General features: G+C 44.7%; 1 protein-coding gene across 1 annotated transcript; it reads right to left on the minus strand.

The window, feature by feature from the left end:
* Window positions 1–1,001: 1,001 nt before the first annotated feature.
* LOC147438947 (GDSL esterase/lipase WDL1-like) lies at window positions 1,002–15,273 on the minus strand. The gene is made up of 6 exons (XM_086484907.1): window positions 15,107–15,273; window positions 14,904–14,981; window positions 4,271–4,411; window positions 3,710–3,786; window positions 2,351–2,515; window positions 1,002–1,351 (listed from the first exon to the last, which is right to left on the minus strand). Exons 1-6 carry the CDS (start codon window positions 15,221–15,223, stop codon window positions 1,162–1,164), a joined length of 768 nt encoding a protein of 255 aa, XP_086341033.1. The 5' UTR covers window positions 15,224–15,273; the 3' UTR covers window positions 1,002–1,161.
* Between the last annotated feature and the right edge of the window lie 1,740 nt (window positions 15,274–17,013).

A 17,013-nucleotide genomic window follows, 5' to 3' on the forward strand; every position in this document is an offset into this window, starting at 1 on the left:
CCAGTAGCTGTTGGATCTACGACAGATCAGCATGCGGAATTTCTTCTGCTACCGTTCTTCTCCAGTTGACACGCGAGCATTCGGAATGCAGTTCCCTGCTGACACGTAAGCATAGGAATGCACAGGTCACGTGCTGCAATACTTCGCCTGATGCAAACACAGGTCGCACTGATGGCTGATGACGAGTGGACAGAGAAGCAATATGCACAGCTAGCACTGTAGGCATTGTGGAGAGGTAGTGTTGTTCTGATCCCTGCCGCCTAGAGCTGGCCACACTGTCAGAGCTTCTTGGGCCCCCTCCCCCTGGCTTTGAAGGCCGGGAAAGGACCTCCACTTTCCTTTCCTCCGTAATTAGTGCTCCCATCATGGCTCCTGGCCTCCGCCGGTCGCCATGTGGTCGCACTAATTACAGGGAAAGGACAGTTGAGGTCCTTTCCCTACCCCATAACCTTTGGCAAACTTTGATAACAAGATCTGCTTCGCAGATGCCGCCGGGAGCCATGGTGGGAGCACTAATTACGGAGGAAAGGACAGTGGAGGTCCTTTCCCTACCCCTTAAAACCTTTGGCAAACTTTGATAACAAGACATCTGCTTCGCAGAATCAAGTATAGATTGTGTTGATTGTTACAAAAAGAGTCAACAAGTTCAACAATCAAATTTCACAATTAAGCACACATTTGTGGGTTATTTGTGAATATAATAAGAGACAATTCGCTCAAGCATGGCATTGGACACCGCCCTAGAGTTGACACGAATTCAATAAGGTGAAAAACAACAATAGTGGATAAGAAAGAGTGCTGGTGGCCTACTAGGTAAACAAATGTAAGACAGCTTATTAATGCCCCTCCTACAAGAAAAAAGAAGAAAACAGGTTTGCCATCATTAGCTTGCCATGACGCATTAATTGACAAGCTTTATCCAAGGGTCTAGAATTGCTCCCAAGAATTCCATGGTTTTTACTAAGGCCTCATGAAGGCTCCAGATATATGCAAAACCAACCTTACCAAGTCTTTGTATATACCATTTATTCTCAGGTGTAAAACAATTACCAAAAAGGGCCTGTGCTAAGTATGATTTTCCCGAGCCCTGTCCATGCTGACGGTTACAAACAAACGACTTTCCTTTATAGAAGGATTTGAGCATTTAAATGTTGATAATATTTACAATCGTAAGTATGAATCATCTGAATACTCAAAAAAAGGGTGCACATTATCGTAAACTGAAGGCTCGTTGTAATCCTCAACCATTGAATTACTGCTTAAGCTTGGAGACCAATCAGCCTCTTCTATAACCTTGATTAGTTCACTGAATAGAACTCTATCTCCTTCAGCTGTCAAATGCAAACCATCACTGAAACAACATAGCACATGAGTTACATCTTGTCGGGATAACAACTAGCAGCAGTCTTTCAGCAACTCTATTTAGGATAATAACAGTGTAAGTTCCATAAGTTGTAGACTAGTTAGTGTCAAGCCAGTTGATATAGATTATAAAGAATTGATGATATCAGGGGAGAGGGTCTATTTGCAAGTCTCCAATGAAAAGCAATACATGCAAACACCAGAATTACCTCCATTCAGTCTAGTCCCAAATCAACTTCTAAGAAACCCCAAAACTGCCCCCAAACCTGCTCTCAAACTACCCCAAATATGCCCCCCAAATCTCACCCCAAATGCCTACTTTTTTGACCCCAAATGCCTACTTTTACCTGTTCCACCCTGCATCCCGCCGTTCCGCCTCACGTTCTGTCCCATTCCCCCCCGTTCCGGAACACCGTTCCAGTTACACCCCATTCCGGAACGGCGTTCCATTCCCGACTCCGTTTCGGGAACAGGACTCGTCCAAAACGCCGTTTCAGAACATTTGGGCTGCGTTCCACCTGTTCCCTGTTACACTGACCAGGACATTTTCTTTGGTGGAGCACACGCCCCCCCTAGCAAGACAAGCCACCTATCTAGCTCTTCCCCCCTCCCATTTTGAGATTTAGACTTTGTATTTCTGGTTCTTTCTTGGGAGAATCTCCCCTCTTTGTACATGTTCCTCAATGGGGGTTGATGTAAATGAGAAAAGGGGTTGATGTAGACTTGGCCGCTAGGCAATTTTTCAGCTGATAGAAGAATCTATTTTGTGCCAAAAAAGAAATTCCACTAGATGCTTGTACTTTTTTAGTTGAAGACACTCAAACCACAAAATAAGTCGTGTTTACACAAAAATTGTGACATCAACACAAACATCACCTTGCACACATAGGAATAACTACTCAAAAAGATACTAAAACGTCTTCATGTCAAAAGGCAGGCTGCAGCAATTTAGATAATTAAATCAACTCGATTAGACTTCAGACCTAACCTGAGGCATTCCATCTCCCAATTCTTTTCCCTTTGTATGGCGCTCCATAGGTCAACAACGCCCACATTCACCTCTTTTGAGACTTCAATGCAAGCTTGCGCATACCCTTTAGCGCGCTCATTTGTCCGATCAGTAAATCTAGCAGCTTTCTCCCCATGTTTGCCCCTGCAAGTATGTAAATGTATTAGCACCACCAGTATTAAAATCGTGATAAATACACCCAGAGTATGTCATGTAAATGTAGTGAGAAAGGATAGCGGAAACCTAAAATTGTCACAAAAGCATGGGTCAAACCCGTATAGAGAGATGAAACTTTACTATTGCAGAAGGCAATTATTAAAGTTACATCTGGAATCTGTGGAGAGCAAGGAACCAGTATTCTAAAAACAGAGTAATCCGGAATTTGCTTCACTGATTTTGAGCCAGTAAAAGGTGGGAAAGGCATACCTCTGACATCTTGTAAAGCTTGCTATTAGCTAAAAGTACATGTGCTCGAAAGGAGGGGGCTAGATGGCCAATCAATGTTTACTTTAACAAGGAACAAAATCTCTCCCAAAATAGACAAAACAAAACTTTGCTGGAAATGTAAGGGCACCTTGGAAATGAATCTTTTGAGACATAAGGGAAGCCTTAAAGAATCAAAAACTACCATGCCTTCGAATTGCCTCGTATTTAACCTCTAACAAATAAAAGAAATTGCTCTATAGATGTGCTGTCACCTACCTCTAAACACCACTAATCAATGACACATTACTTGCAATCTGTAAAGGATGGAATGTATGATCAAATAGCATGATTGTTTGTAAAAAAACCTCATTCATTATAAAGACTTTAAACTTTAAGCGTCCATTTGGTAACCTAGCACCTCCTAAAGTTTCGAATCTCCTACCTTTTCCTGCCTCTGGCACTTCATGATGCCTATTTTTGTTGTTCCTCTGAATCCTCTAGATCAACTACTGTATATATTTTGCAAAAGAGCAAGAGTCCTCCACAAGGGTGGAGAAAGAAGGCCCCATGAAGAAAAAGGTACTTTAGTGCATTGTTTGTTTTGGAAGATGGGTAAGTGCAAGCAGGAGCACCCAGGTGACGATCACCATGGTGCCTGCTAACTTTGGTATATTAATAGCGGCGTTGATAGTCTGAGTAATTTTCATTTTCTATTTATCAAGTCTGCTGTATTTCTCCTTTCGTCTCTTTTTTTTTTTGCGCGGGAAGGGGGGGGGGGGGGGGGGGGGGGGGGGGGGGCGGGGGGGTTTGCAAATCCACATCTATACTTTGTAGGTGTTGTGCAGTGAACAAAACTTAATGGGTAAGAGCCAGAGTTTTAAATAAAAACTGTTTACATTCCACAACTCATACCTGGCAAACTCCTTTCGTCCCTCTTCATGAACAGGTGGAGCAGTTACCAGAATCACCCGGGTTGTTTTTGAAAGGCTCTAAATAGCACCAGCAAGACATTAGAAAGCTAGTCATATAGATCCTTGAAAAGCCACAAAGTAACACTATGCTAAGACAATTGGCCAGCTAAACAGAGGTATGTTAACGGAGATGTTTCATATGCTACATAGAATATCAGAAATTGGTGGCCACGTGCATGAAACAGAGCATGCCTCTTCTGCTTCCGCAACCCCAAATCCAACACTGAACTGCTCCCATTCTTGTGTCATATATCCCCCTTCAAGAAGTGCCCCACTATGATGATCCAAACCAAAAATTGCGAAGTGTTCCTAAGGTTGGCTAGTCATTTCCTTTTTGGCTAGTACAAGTACATAATTGTAATGTGTTTTCCTTCATCAGAGAATCTTCAGAACCCCAATGTGCAAAGATAACCTTTGGTAGCAGGACAGCTACGACAAAAGAAGCAGTGCTGGTGTACTTCTCTTTCTAGATTTATCCTGTCCCTGATCTTATCAATCATACCAGTAAGTATAAGGCAATGGATCGAAGATTTTGCTTGAACTCTTCCACAGGCACATGCTGACCTTTACCACTTGGCATAGGAAATGATGCATCATTAGCACCGAAAAAGACCACTACCAAGGCTGGCTGAGATAAAGCATCCTACATGGAAAATGAAAAAACAGTAAGCTCATTGGCAAAAACATTAATCCTTTTTCAAAGAAAGATGTCATAAGAGTTACAAAGGATTAATCATTATAAATATCCACCATTTTTTGTAAAATATAACAATATCAATGCCATGTAATCTCTACAATATGCCTGTCTTTTCTGCTCAGCATTACTTTCATACAGGTAAGCTGTTTGTTTCTTGACCAAAGCTTTTGAATTCCACAAAGGAGTAAATACTTCGGACCACCACGCCTTCCTTAGATGGTCCTCAATGAATGTCATGCAATATTCGCAGCCAATCATTGATAAAGTCTTCGCAGGACTCCAAAAATTCAAGTGCACAACCTCAAATGCATTCTTGCTTGCATTTGTTCCATGCAAACAAGGTTCTTTTGACTGCTCCCCAAATTGACATGCGTCACAAATTTCTATATAACATCGACCACAAATCTATGCTGTGTGTCAAAATCTCCTTAGTTTTCCTTGTTCCTAGCCTTTGCAGGTTTACATGCCCGATATGTTTGCTCCAAATGTCTATATCAGCAATCACTCTGCATCTTGTGCAAGCATTGCAGCCTTACATCTAAGATAAAGAAAGTAGATGGGATTTCATGGGATGGCTGCATTACTTCACCCTCTCTACATGAAGCCTAGTTATTCCATAATACCACCTTGCAGACGCACTACATCAACAAAATGTTCTCGCAGCATGAGCAGCTCATCATTGATTACGAGTTCGTGAGCTACACGAACAATCTTGGTCCGTCATTTATGAGAGCTATATCATTGAGTGAGGAGGCTTGCAAGCTTCCAGCTTCCTTTGACATGGTCGCAGGTTCATGGAAGGATTAGTCTTCCAAAGCTATGTCGCCTCGCTCTTTGTATCCTCTCTAAGGTTGAACTCGCTTTCAAACTTCTTCCTTTTTCCAAGAAAAAGATCCTTCTATTAGTTAATAAAGCTGCCCGTTGGGCTACAAACTGCCCCGACAAGAGGGGGCTACATCAGCATGAGGGGAGACTCTCCCAATGAAAAGTGAGATATGTACAATGACAGCTATATCAGGATTTGGGAGCAGGAAACCAGACAGGTAGCCAGTAGTGCCAAGTAGGAGCCCCATGGACCATGGTGTAGAAAGGCCCTGGACGCCAAAGTTGTAGGAATGCCTCACGGCGCTGCCGCATATGGCAAAGCTGCCCTACAGCCTCTCAAACTGACCTCGAAGTGTATGGATCAGCTCCAGCCATATATCTCGTACGGTCTCCACCGGTGGAATGGGGCGGGCCTCAAAGATGCGGAAGCAACGGGCTCTCCATACAAACCAGAGAGTCACGCTGCAGATAAGCTCCCAATAAAGCTCTCTATCATTGCTACACTCTTGGGGCGTAAGCTCTGTGACAGGCTGAAGTGTAGGCCGACCCTTGTGTATCTCGGTTGTCTACTGTCCCACAAGCGCTCAAAAAGTCTGTCGGGAACTCAGCTATGAGACAACCCTCCTGACAATGACCTGCTGCAGCAGGGTGGGTCTCTCTCCGAGCAGCCAGTATGTGGCGCCCCAGTCGTGCTGTGTACTGAAAAAAGGGATCCCTGGGTGATCAGCTGAAGCAAAAGGATCACGTCAAAACCACTCCCCGCACTCGCGACACATAGCTACTCTCCCAAACCCAGAGCCTCCAATGTCCAGTCGCAAGATCTGCCGGCAAGCTGCCCACAACTCGAATCCGCTGAAAGCAACACTCTAGTGCCTCAGCAGCACCTCTGTGGAGGCGACCCTCTCGCTGAACCTCAAAGAACAAGCAAAGGCTCGAGTCAAAGCAGGCCCGAACTGTGATGAGGACCTCAAAGCGGGTAAAGGCCCCCATTCAACTGAGAGCCACCGGCTCGAGAGGTGTGTGCCACTCTGTTGGTATAGCCTCGACGATGTCCTGACACATGCTCTGTACCCTCCTCATCCCGCACAGTTAGATGCTCTGACTCTCCTCAAGAAGTAATGTAAATTGCAACCAGTCTCTCAGGGTGTGGGATGGACCCTCTACCATGTGACCTCACTGTGTACTGACGAATGGGTTCCATGTAAGAGGCTACCTCAAGCGCTCCTCAATGCATGTGGGCTGGTGCTGCTCAAGTCCCCCCCTCAGTTGCTCCCAATACCGAAGTAGGCTCAACACGAAACGGTCCTCCCATTTCCTGCTCAGGCCCACTCTGCAAATCTCTGTGAAAATCCAATGAGTGGAGGGGCTCCAAGGGCCACCCCATCTGTGGAACTCGACCTCTGATCCGATGTAGCAGCAACTCTTTCCAAGGCTCCTCCGCTAGAAGACCCCAGACAATGAGCTTCCCAAGGAGGGCTCTACTCAGCAGTGCTTGATCGATGATAACCAGCCCCCCCTGAGAGCAAAGCAAGGTGATGACCTGCCAAGAGATTTTGGCTCGAGCAAACTGCATGTCACGTGACACATCCAACCCTATGTGTCCGTGGACAAGCTACAGCATGATTAGGGTTCAATTCAGTCAAGTCAGTCTACAATAGGAAGTGATCTGGCACTTTTGTGAGTCTGTTCGCAGACCGTGCATGACCAGTCACTTAGAGTAGATGCATATCCTCTGGTTGCACACAGCATGATCATCAGAATCCATCAGGAGCATTTTTCAGTGCATTGACCTATTTTCCCTATTTTTGACATTTTTCACTTATTCTTTTTAAGTGACTTTAGTTGAAAAGTAGGTAGGGCAATTTTGCTAAGTTTGTATAAATAAAAACGTAGCGCTAGCACTTTCTGGCAGAACAGGCAGCAGTAACTCAGTTCAACAGGCACCTTCTCAACTGGACCCCCAACAGGCTAGCGTTTTCAGCATCAACAGGAGACCCTAGCGTTTTCAGTTCCAGATCAGCCTTGGCATTTTTGCATTAAGGGCAGCCTCAGCGACCACTAGTCAGCAGATCCCCTAGCGTTAGCAGTTGCACCAACAGATCCATATTAGATTTCACAAGACAACAAAATTCAGCCCTAGCGTTTTTGGTTTGCAGATCAGCCCCTGCGTTTTGCAGATTCACCGCGACGGAACACCAAGAAGCCTCAACGTTTTCATATTTCAGCAGTCAGACATCACAATAGAACCCCCGAACCTCGCGGATCTCACCCCGCAGCAGATCCTCGCCGCACGGTCAGAATCCGCAAGGTTTACAGATTCAGCCCGGAAAACATAGATTTCAGCATCTACGTTTTCAGCACGTCGTCACCGCATCGTCGCCATCGACATCGTCATCGACATAGAGTCAAAATTCAGTAGATAAAGATTTGCAGATTTCAGCCCTTAGCGTTCTCAGATTTCAGCCCGTCTCATCGTCGTCGACATCGTCGGCAAGTCCAAGCATTGTAGAGATTTGTGCAATCATAAGTAGACCGCTCTCGCCATAGAGAGTGGGGCCTTCGGAGGAGGGTTTTACGTCTCTGGTGTCGTATTCTCTTCTCTATCTCTCAATCTCGTGCACTTCCATTCACAGTGTCCATTCACTTTCTTTGTGTCCATTGCACTCTCTCATTAAGAACAGAAGTGTTAGGTGCAGCGGAATGAATGTTGTATTTTCTCAAGATTAGTGATCTTTATTGCTCAAGGTTCCTTTTAGTTCTTTAGGGAAAGGGAGAGCTTTCCGTCTTGTAGAGTGCTGTGGTCACAAACAAAGTGAGTGGATATTGTGCGTGCAAGTGAATGAGACTGAGAGAAGGAGAGAGAAGAGATACGACACCGAGAGGTTGTAAAACCCTCCTCCGAAGGCCCCACTCTCGTCGGCGAGAGTGGTCTAACTTGATTGCACAAAGGTGTACAATGCGAATGCAATGGACTGATGCAATGGGACTATGCCGATGACGACGACGGTGGTGACGACGACGACTTGATGGCTGAAATCTGGGATCTTCTAATCGCTGAATTCGGGGACTGTTTCGGTGGCTGAAAATGACTGTTTTGTCTGCGTTTTGTTGGGCTAAACTTGGGGGTACTTCTGCAACTGAATGGGGGTTGGTCTGCTAATGTTCTGCTACTAAAAACCTGCGTTTCTTCAAGGCTGATTTGCTGCTGCAAAAACGCTACCAGAATCTGAGATCTGCTGGCGTTTTTTGGTTGATGTCGCTAGGGTTATGCTGAGGTTGAAAACGCTGATGATCTGCTGGAGTAGCTGGCGTTTTTGGCTGAAAACACTGATGATGGCAGAGGCCTAGCGTTAGTAAACTACAACAACGGCTCTTGAAACGCTATGGGAGGAAAACGCCCTGGTGAGGGAGATGCTGGCGATGGGAATCTGCTGGGAATCCCCGCGAAGTAGGAGGTCCAAAAACGCTGGGAGGTGCTGGGGGGGTTACTGCTGAGAAGTTGCCTGTTGAGCGGGAAGCTCCTGCTGCCTCTTCTACCAGAAAGTGTGAACTTTGGTTTGCTTATATATTAACTTAGCAAAATTGCCCTACCTACTTTTGTTGAAAAGTCACTTAAAGAATAATAAGTGAAAAACCCAATAAATAGGAAAATAGGCTAAATGTACTGGAAAATTCCCCTAACTGATGCTAATGGATTCTAATGGGAATTCCGATGATCATGCTGTGTGCAACCGGAGAATATGCATCTATGCTAAGTGACTGGGCATACACGGTCTACGAATAGACTCACAAAAGTGCCAGATCATTGTTAATCTAGACTTGACTGAACTGATTGAACCCTACTATGGTGTAGCTTGTCCATGGACACATAGGTTTGGGATGTGTCACGTGACAAGAAGGCTCTCCCTTCCGTAAGTAAAAGGAACCCTTGAGCACAGTTCGGAGCACTCATCTTGAGCAAAGTTCAAACATTCATTCCGTTGCACCTTACATTGGTATCAGAGCTTTGGCACTGTTCTGTATCACTCAAGGAAAGAACCACAAGAACCATAGAAATTTTTTTTGCTTGTTGAGGTCGCACGAACCCAAGTTCACTTGGGCGTGTCGATTCCTAATTGTGTTTTTGAAGAGTGAAAGGAAACCCAAGAAAGAAGGGCTTGTCCAACCTCCCCTTGTGCCTCTTTTCACTCATTGAGAGCGAACCGTGCACTTAGCGGCCGGCCAATCGACGCGAGGTGGGAAAAAGCAACCTTGGTGTGAGCGCAAGGCCGCCAAGGGGTGCGCCCACGGAAAAGAGCAGAACTCGGGTGAAGAGAAGATCCTTCTCGAACACAGATTGCAAGCGAAAGAAGAACCTCAAGAACTCAAGACCCTCAAGAACCCAAGACCCACAAGAACATAAGTTCCATGTGAACTTAAGAACCCAAGATCACAGTGTATGGTCATCAATCGAAGCGGAATGAATACTTCGCTTGGAGGTAATGAGCATGAGAGAGGCGACGAAGAATTTTCCCTACCAGGAGGTTTTTCCGACCCTCGCCCCTCCCCATCTACGCCACGAGTTGTACCAAATCCTTTGGAGGCGATGGTCAAGTCGATGTTGGAGATGATGGCACAACAACAAGAAACGACTCGCGTTACGATAGCACAACTAGAAAGAAAAGCAGAACAACAAGAAGCGACTCGCATTGCTTTGGAACGCGAGCGCGATGCACGAAAAGAAAGAAAAGCACAAAGAAAGGAGGAAGCCGAAGCAAGACGAGCAGCCTTGGAGGCCGATCGTGAGGTTCAAAGAGACCTACGCACTCAAGAATTGGTTCGACAGGCTCTTGCCTCGAAGTCTGAACCAGCCAAAGAGGTTGGTGGTTCCTCAAGTGCCGCAAGCCGAGATGCGGACTCCAACAACCCAGTCACAGAGAAGTTGACTTTCAGTAAGTATGATGGTAAGATGGATGCTACGGTTATTCATTCTTGGTTGCATCAATTTAATGCTTATTTTGCGACAACTAAGAAGACAGGAAATAGCAAGGTTTTGATAGCAGCTATGTACCTTGCCGATGATGCCATCAATTGGTACCACGCATGGCAAGAGGCACAGTTAGCCGTGCACCTAGAGGAAGCCGACGAATTCACGTCCCTTTCCTTCAATTGGGCTGATTTCCAAGACAAGCTCAAGGCACGGTTTATGCCACCTCAGTACCTCGCACGATTGAAGGATAATTGGCGCGCTCTCAAGCAAAATGGTATGCCAGTTGTCTTTTTCTAATCATGGTTTGCAGCTAGGTACCCAATTACGCAAGTCGGATGATGAGCGCAAAGAGGCATTCCTTTATGGATTGGACGAGTATATCAAGTATGATGTCGAGGTGCTCGATCCAACCGATCTCAACAAGGCGGTAGCGATGACTCTCGCACAGGAGATGAAGCACAACAAGGGAAAGCCTAAGGAGAACAAGACTTCCACAAGTACCTCTCAGACTTCTCAGAACCCTCAAAAGGGGTAAGAACGGTAACTCTTCTAACGAATCTTCCAACAGTCTCTCAGAAAAGAACTCTTCCAATGAACCTAAGGGTAAAGCTAACACAATTGCTAAACCTAAGCTCACTCCATATGAAAAGGTAGCACAAGGAATTTTAGGAGGATACATCACATCGGAAGAGCAAAGCACTTATTCTAAGAAAGGTGGTTGTTTTCATTGTCACATTAAGGGTCACATAAAAAGAACATGTCCTAAGCTTGAAGCGAATGAATCTAAAGAATCCACAGAACCCACTTCCTCTGTCAATGCAATAAATGACAACACGAGTGTGCCCCAAGTTTCTCATGACCCTCCCATTGATGAGTCTTTCTCATTAAATGTTATGGTCATATGAGAGGGCAACGTTTTGTCATATTGTTTGACCTAAGCAGTATCCATGATGTGATCAGTCCCTCTCTTGTTGAGAGAGCCCGCCTAGAGGTTAGTCCGTAATCTCCTCTTGAGGTCTCTGGCTTCGCTCCCGGTATGGACTCTCTCATCACGAAAGAGTGCCTTGATGTGTTGTTTACAGTTCAACAAACTGCTTTCCGTAGAAAATTTTGTCTCTCCTCTCTCAGGATGTGATATGATTTTGGGCATTCGATGGTTTCGTGAGCATAACCCTCTCATTGATTGGGCAAAAAATACGTTCACTTTCAATGCCAAAAGTGACTCTCCCATTGTCATTCATGGAGAGCAAGTTGTTCATTCTCCATCTCTCATTTCTAATGTGTAGGCGAAGATTGAACGGATTCAAGAGAAGGAGACTCTCTGAGTCTCTTCTTCTCCAAAGCATCATACACAAGATTTACATGATGATTTGAATGATAATGACAAGCATGATGATTTGGATGACAATGACAAGCATGATGATTTGCATGATCAAGATGTGATTTCTCACAAGCATGATGATTTGTATGACCAAGACGTGATTGTTCAAGGATGATGGTTTAGTTGATGCTTTTTCTAGCGAAGCTAACCTCGTTGCAAATTCGATCACTCACGAAGAATCGATCTTGGCTCTTGAGTCGAGGTCCACAGGAAGATTCGATCAAACACGGTGAACCGATCTTGGCTCTCGAGCCTAGGTCCAAAGAACCCTTACAGGAAGTACTACGTGTTCGAATGATTCGTCAGCACGCATTGTTCGAGTGTTTCATTTGTGATCGTTTCCTGTATTTCCGTCAGCATCTTTATGTGATCCCTTTTCCTAGGCATGACATTGTACGTTGAGCACGTTTCACTCATGAATGAGCACGAATGTATGCGGATTGTTCATGAAAAGCTGAAAAGTATGCATTCAAGGAAGTCACATTCCATGTCTCTTCCTTGGCACAACATAGTTGTAAACAGAGCACATGAAAGTATGAGCAGTAAGCATGGGCATTTCCATTGTGTTTTGCCACAGTTGATTGATTTAGATCAACACGTCAAGATTCGATCTCATCGTTTGCGTGTGTGGTGAACGGTTTGACACTTCGTCTCTTTGTTCCTCTACATTGCATGCACAGTCTTTGAAGAAGACAAGATTTTTTCCAATCACTTTACATAGAATAGGTATGTTCATGGTTTTGTGTTGGAAGTGGTTTCAAGAATTTTCAGCCATGGAGATTCTTGAAGAAGAAAGAAGCATGACTCTAGACGAAGTTGAAGCATCAAAGGAGCCACAGAAGACTTTGTGTCGCTTTTGGCACGGCCCAAAGAAGCAAGCGTTGCAGACCTTTATAAAGTTCAAGTACCGCACAACCCACACATCAGAGTGGGCCGGCGAAGAGTCCCTTCCAGAATTCCGGATGCTATTGGCGATCTCCCTCGACGCCATACAATTCGGTACCAGTACCTCACTTTGAAAAGGAGGGGATGTCACGTGATACATCCAACCCTATGTGTCCGTGGAAAAGCTACAACATAATCAGGGTTCAGTTCAGTCAAGTCAGTCTAGAATAGGAAGTGATCAGGCACTTTTGTGAGTCTGTTCGCAGACCGTACATGACCAGTCACTTAGAGTAGATTCATATCCTCTCGTTGCACACAGCATGATCATCAGCATTACCATCGGAATCCAATAGAATCCATCAAGAGCATTTTCCAATGCATTAAATCTATTTTTCCTATTTTTGACATTTTTCACTTATTATTTTTAAGTGACTTTTGTTGGAAAGTAGGTAAGGCAATTTTGCTAAGTTTGTATAAATAAAAACCTAGCCCTAGCACTTTCTGGCAGAAGAGACAGCAAGAACTCAGTTCAACAGGCACCTTCTCAGCGGGACCCCCAACAGACTAGCGTTTTCAGCATCAGCAGGAGACCCTAGCGTTTTCAGTTCCAGATCAGCCTTGGCGTTTTTGCATTGAGAGCAGCCTCAACGACCACAAGACAGCAGATCCCCTAGCGTTAGTAGATCCATAGCAGATTTCACAAGACAGTAGAATTCAGCCCTAGCGTTTTTGGTTTGTAGATCAGCCTCGGCGTTTTGCAGATTCACCGCGACGGAACACCAAGAAGCCTCACTGTTTTCATATTTCAACAGTCAGACATCGCAATAGAACTCCCGAACCTCACAGATCTCACCTTCCCACAACAGATCCTCGCCGCACGGTCAGATTCCACAATGTTAACAGATTCAGCCCGGAAAATATCTCCATCGAGGTGTCATCAGCAAACAACATCTTGAAAACATCATTGCTCTCACCCATAGTGAAAGACTTGACCCAATGTAGAAAATGTCCAAATTGAGTAGAAACTAAAGAGAAACTGCATGTGCTATATGTTGACGCTCACAAAAGCTCACCCAAATCGGAGAAAGTGAGCAAGAGGGTGTTGACGACTATGCCCGGGAAGACACAACCTACTCTCATATCAATTTTGCAAGAATGCACACACAGCTTGGAGATGCAGAGAAAGCTCAAGGCAAACAACAGAGAGTGTATTACTTAGTGTCCAAATACAGGATAGAATAGGCCTAAAGAGATGGGCGTTCATACAAAGCGCGGAAAAAAACCTCCTAGTGGGAAAAAAAGTGCCCCGACGGTTCTAGGTGTATTCACACACATCGATACCATATACATGGCAACACAGTCACCATCGTGTGCACTAAGGAACTCGAATGTCAATCTTCCGTCGCAAGTAATAGCTAATTCGGATCAGCCTGTGCTCTGTTCGTCTTCTTCGTCTTGCAAGATCCACCTCTTTGTCTGTCGTCATTCATGATCAAAAGTTTAATACCATGTCATACTAGCACAATACAGAAGTGTAGATGCGACACGCTCGCATCAGCGCGCGCGCACATACACGCAGGAGATTGACAAAGCCAAGCTTGAGATTGCTCCAATTAACTCTCCATTGTAGTATCACCAACGATAATCCTTGTGTCACTACTCCTGCCACTAATAAATGTAGACAAGAAGTCATCCAAGCAAACCATGTGCTTAACTTGATATCTCAAAAAATGCAATGTAAATAATGGGAAGAAAAATTACAACTGATCTAGATTTTCTCCATCAACATCTCGACGAGTACTAATTTGAAAGATGTCTCGGCTTCTGAGGCATCTACGTATATTTTTGTATCTCCAACTTAGTTGGCACTTCATTTGATTTTGTATTTTGACAAGTTACCTTTATTCGTATAGTTTGCCGATGCCATAAAACATTGATATGAATATCATTATCTGGCATGACAGCCCTTTTCTTCACAATTTCAGGCAATGACATGAAGCCCACCAGCTTCAACTCATAAAAGGGAGAGAGCAAGGTACTAACACAACACTTCTGAAGCATACCTTGCCCATCACTTCCCTTGAGAATGGCCCTTGAGAAATATCTCAGCACCAGCTTGCTGCAGTTTGCAACATTCTTAACCTTTGGGTCCAAAGACGTGTTGTCCAGGCACGGTCAGTAGACTTATGCAACATCTGCCGCTCCCCTTGCAGAAAAGATGAGAGAGTATTGGCGCCATAGACAAAGTTTCCTTTGTGCTTGGGAAAATGACTAGCGTAACGCTCATACATTAAATAAAGATTGTGTGTGTGTGTGTGTGTGTGTGTGTGTGAGAGAGAGAGAGAGAGAGAGAGAGAGTATGTGCGTGCAGGTACTACCTTTGGAAATATATCCTTCAAAGCCGCAAGAGCTCGTCGAGTGTTCCAGCCCCTGTATCCCCGAAGTAGAACATCAGCCTGAACCATGAGGCCGAGAGGCGAATTCAATAACGAAAGGACCCGACATTACACTTAGCTAGCTGGAGAGAAGAAGAAGAAAAGTAGGAACAATCCCTAGAGTCCTGAGAGAGAGAGAGAGAGACCTTGCGAGCATACAAGTCCGTGAGAGAGGCTCCCCAGCCCCCTACTTGGAATGAATATTCGGTCATAGAAGCTCCATAGAGCACAAACAGAGGCCTTTCATGGCGAGTGGATGCCATGGTGTAGAGAGAGAGAGAGAGAGAGAGAGAGAGAGAGAAAGAAGAAGAAGGAGAGCAGTTGTGAACTTTAAAGTCGTACCGAGGGGGTTTTGCCTCGTGGGATTCTTGAAGTAACACGTGACAAGTTGACAACCTAGAGAGAGAGAGAGAGAGAGAGAGAGAGAGAGAGAGAGGAATTCCACGTCAAAACTAAGGCTGATTTCAGACTAGCCCTGAGGAAGAAAAGTATGGTTCGAGCTTGTCTGAACAATGTTGCAGGTGGAAGAGTGATAAAGTGAGAGGCGTTGAGAGACACAGCAGCTCTTCTGGGGAGGAAGAGAACTTTGGCGGGCCTGGAGGAAGAGATACTAACGCCTCTGTGCGCAGGTTTTCCATCGTCTGTTCTGAACCCAACCTAACACTAGGACACTTAAGTGTTTTGAGACACTAAAGTGTCTTGTTTTTCTACCAAGTTTTGGCAATTTATTTGTCAATTTAAAAAGACATATTTTACTCCTTGCTTCTACCATAGATTGGGTATGAGGGAAAAAAAAACACTGGATTTTTCTCCATATCAAAATACAATCTATATGGAGAGAATTCTCGTAAGTTCTAAGACATAAATTTTAGTAAAATTTCAAGCTGTTTTGCCAAAAAAATCATAAAATCATTATATCTTTTTGTAGAGATGGCCATTTTTATGTTTATAAAAGCCAAGTGTTAGCGCTTAATGTTGCAAAATAATGGAATGCACTTCAAAGATAAGTTTTCAAGTCACATGCAAGCTATAGACATAATTTCATACTTGAGCACGTGCTAAATAAGAGCATAATTTTGGTCTTCCAAAGGTCCCCTTCATGAAATTGGTACCATTCTAGTACAATTTGACAACTACAAATGACTTTATATGTTTAAACCAAGAAAATACATATTTTTTGGGCTCTCTAACTCAATTAAATCTCGTTGCTTGAACTCCCTAGCTCAATTAAATCTCGTTGCTTGAACGATTGTGTGTGTGTGTGTGTGTGTGTGTGTGTGTGTGTGTGTGTGTGTGAGAGAGAGAGAGAGAGAGAGAATGTGCGTGCAGGTACTACCTTTGGAAATATATCCTTCAAAGCCGCAAGAGCTCGTCGAGTGTTCCAGCCCCTGTATCCTCGAAGTAGAACATCAGCCTGAACCATGAGGCTGAGAGGCGAATTCAATAACGAAAGGACCCGACATTACACTTAGCTAGTTGGAGAGAAGAAGAAGCAAAGTAGGAACAATCCCTAGAGTCCTGAGAGAGAGAGAGAGAGAGAGAGAGAGAGAGAGAGAGAGAGAGAGAGAGACCTTGCGAGCATACAAGTCCGTGAGAGAGGCTCCCCAGCCCCCTACTTGGAATGAATATTCGGTCATAGAAGCTCCATAGAGCACAAACAGAGGCCTTTCATGGCGAGTGGATGCCATGGTGTAGAGAGAGAGAGAGAGAGAGAGAGAAGAAGAAGGAGAGCAGTTGTGAACTTTAAAGTCGTACCGAGGGGGTTTTGCCTCGTGGGATTCTTGAAGTAACACGTGACAAGTTGACAACCTAGAGAGAGAGAGAGAGAGAGGAATTCCACGTCAAAACTAAGGCTGATTTCAGACTAGCCCTGAGGAAGAAAAGTATGGTTCGAGCTTGCCTCTGCCTTGTCTGAACAATGTTGCAGGTGGAAGAGTGATAAAGTGAGAGGCGTTGAGAGACACAGCAGCTCTTCTGGGGAGGAAGAGAACTTTGGCGGGCCTGGAGGAAGAGATACTAATGCCTCTGTGCGCAGGTTTTCCATCGTCTGTTC

The sequence above is a fragment of the Adiantum capillus-veneris genome, chromosome 16 (genome assembly GCF_014529385.1).
Source record: "Adiantum capillus-veneris isolate H3 chromosome 16, ASM1452938v2, whole genome shotgun sequence".
NCBI lineage: Eukaryota > Viridiplantae > Streptophyta > Polypodiopsida > Polypodiales > Pteridaceae > Adiantum > Adiantum capillus-veneris.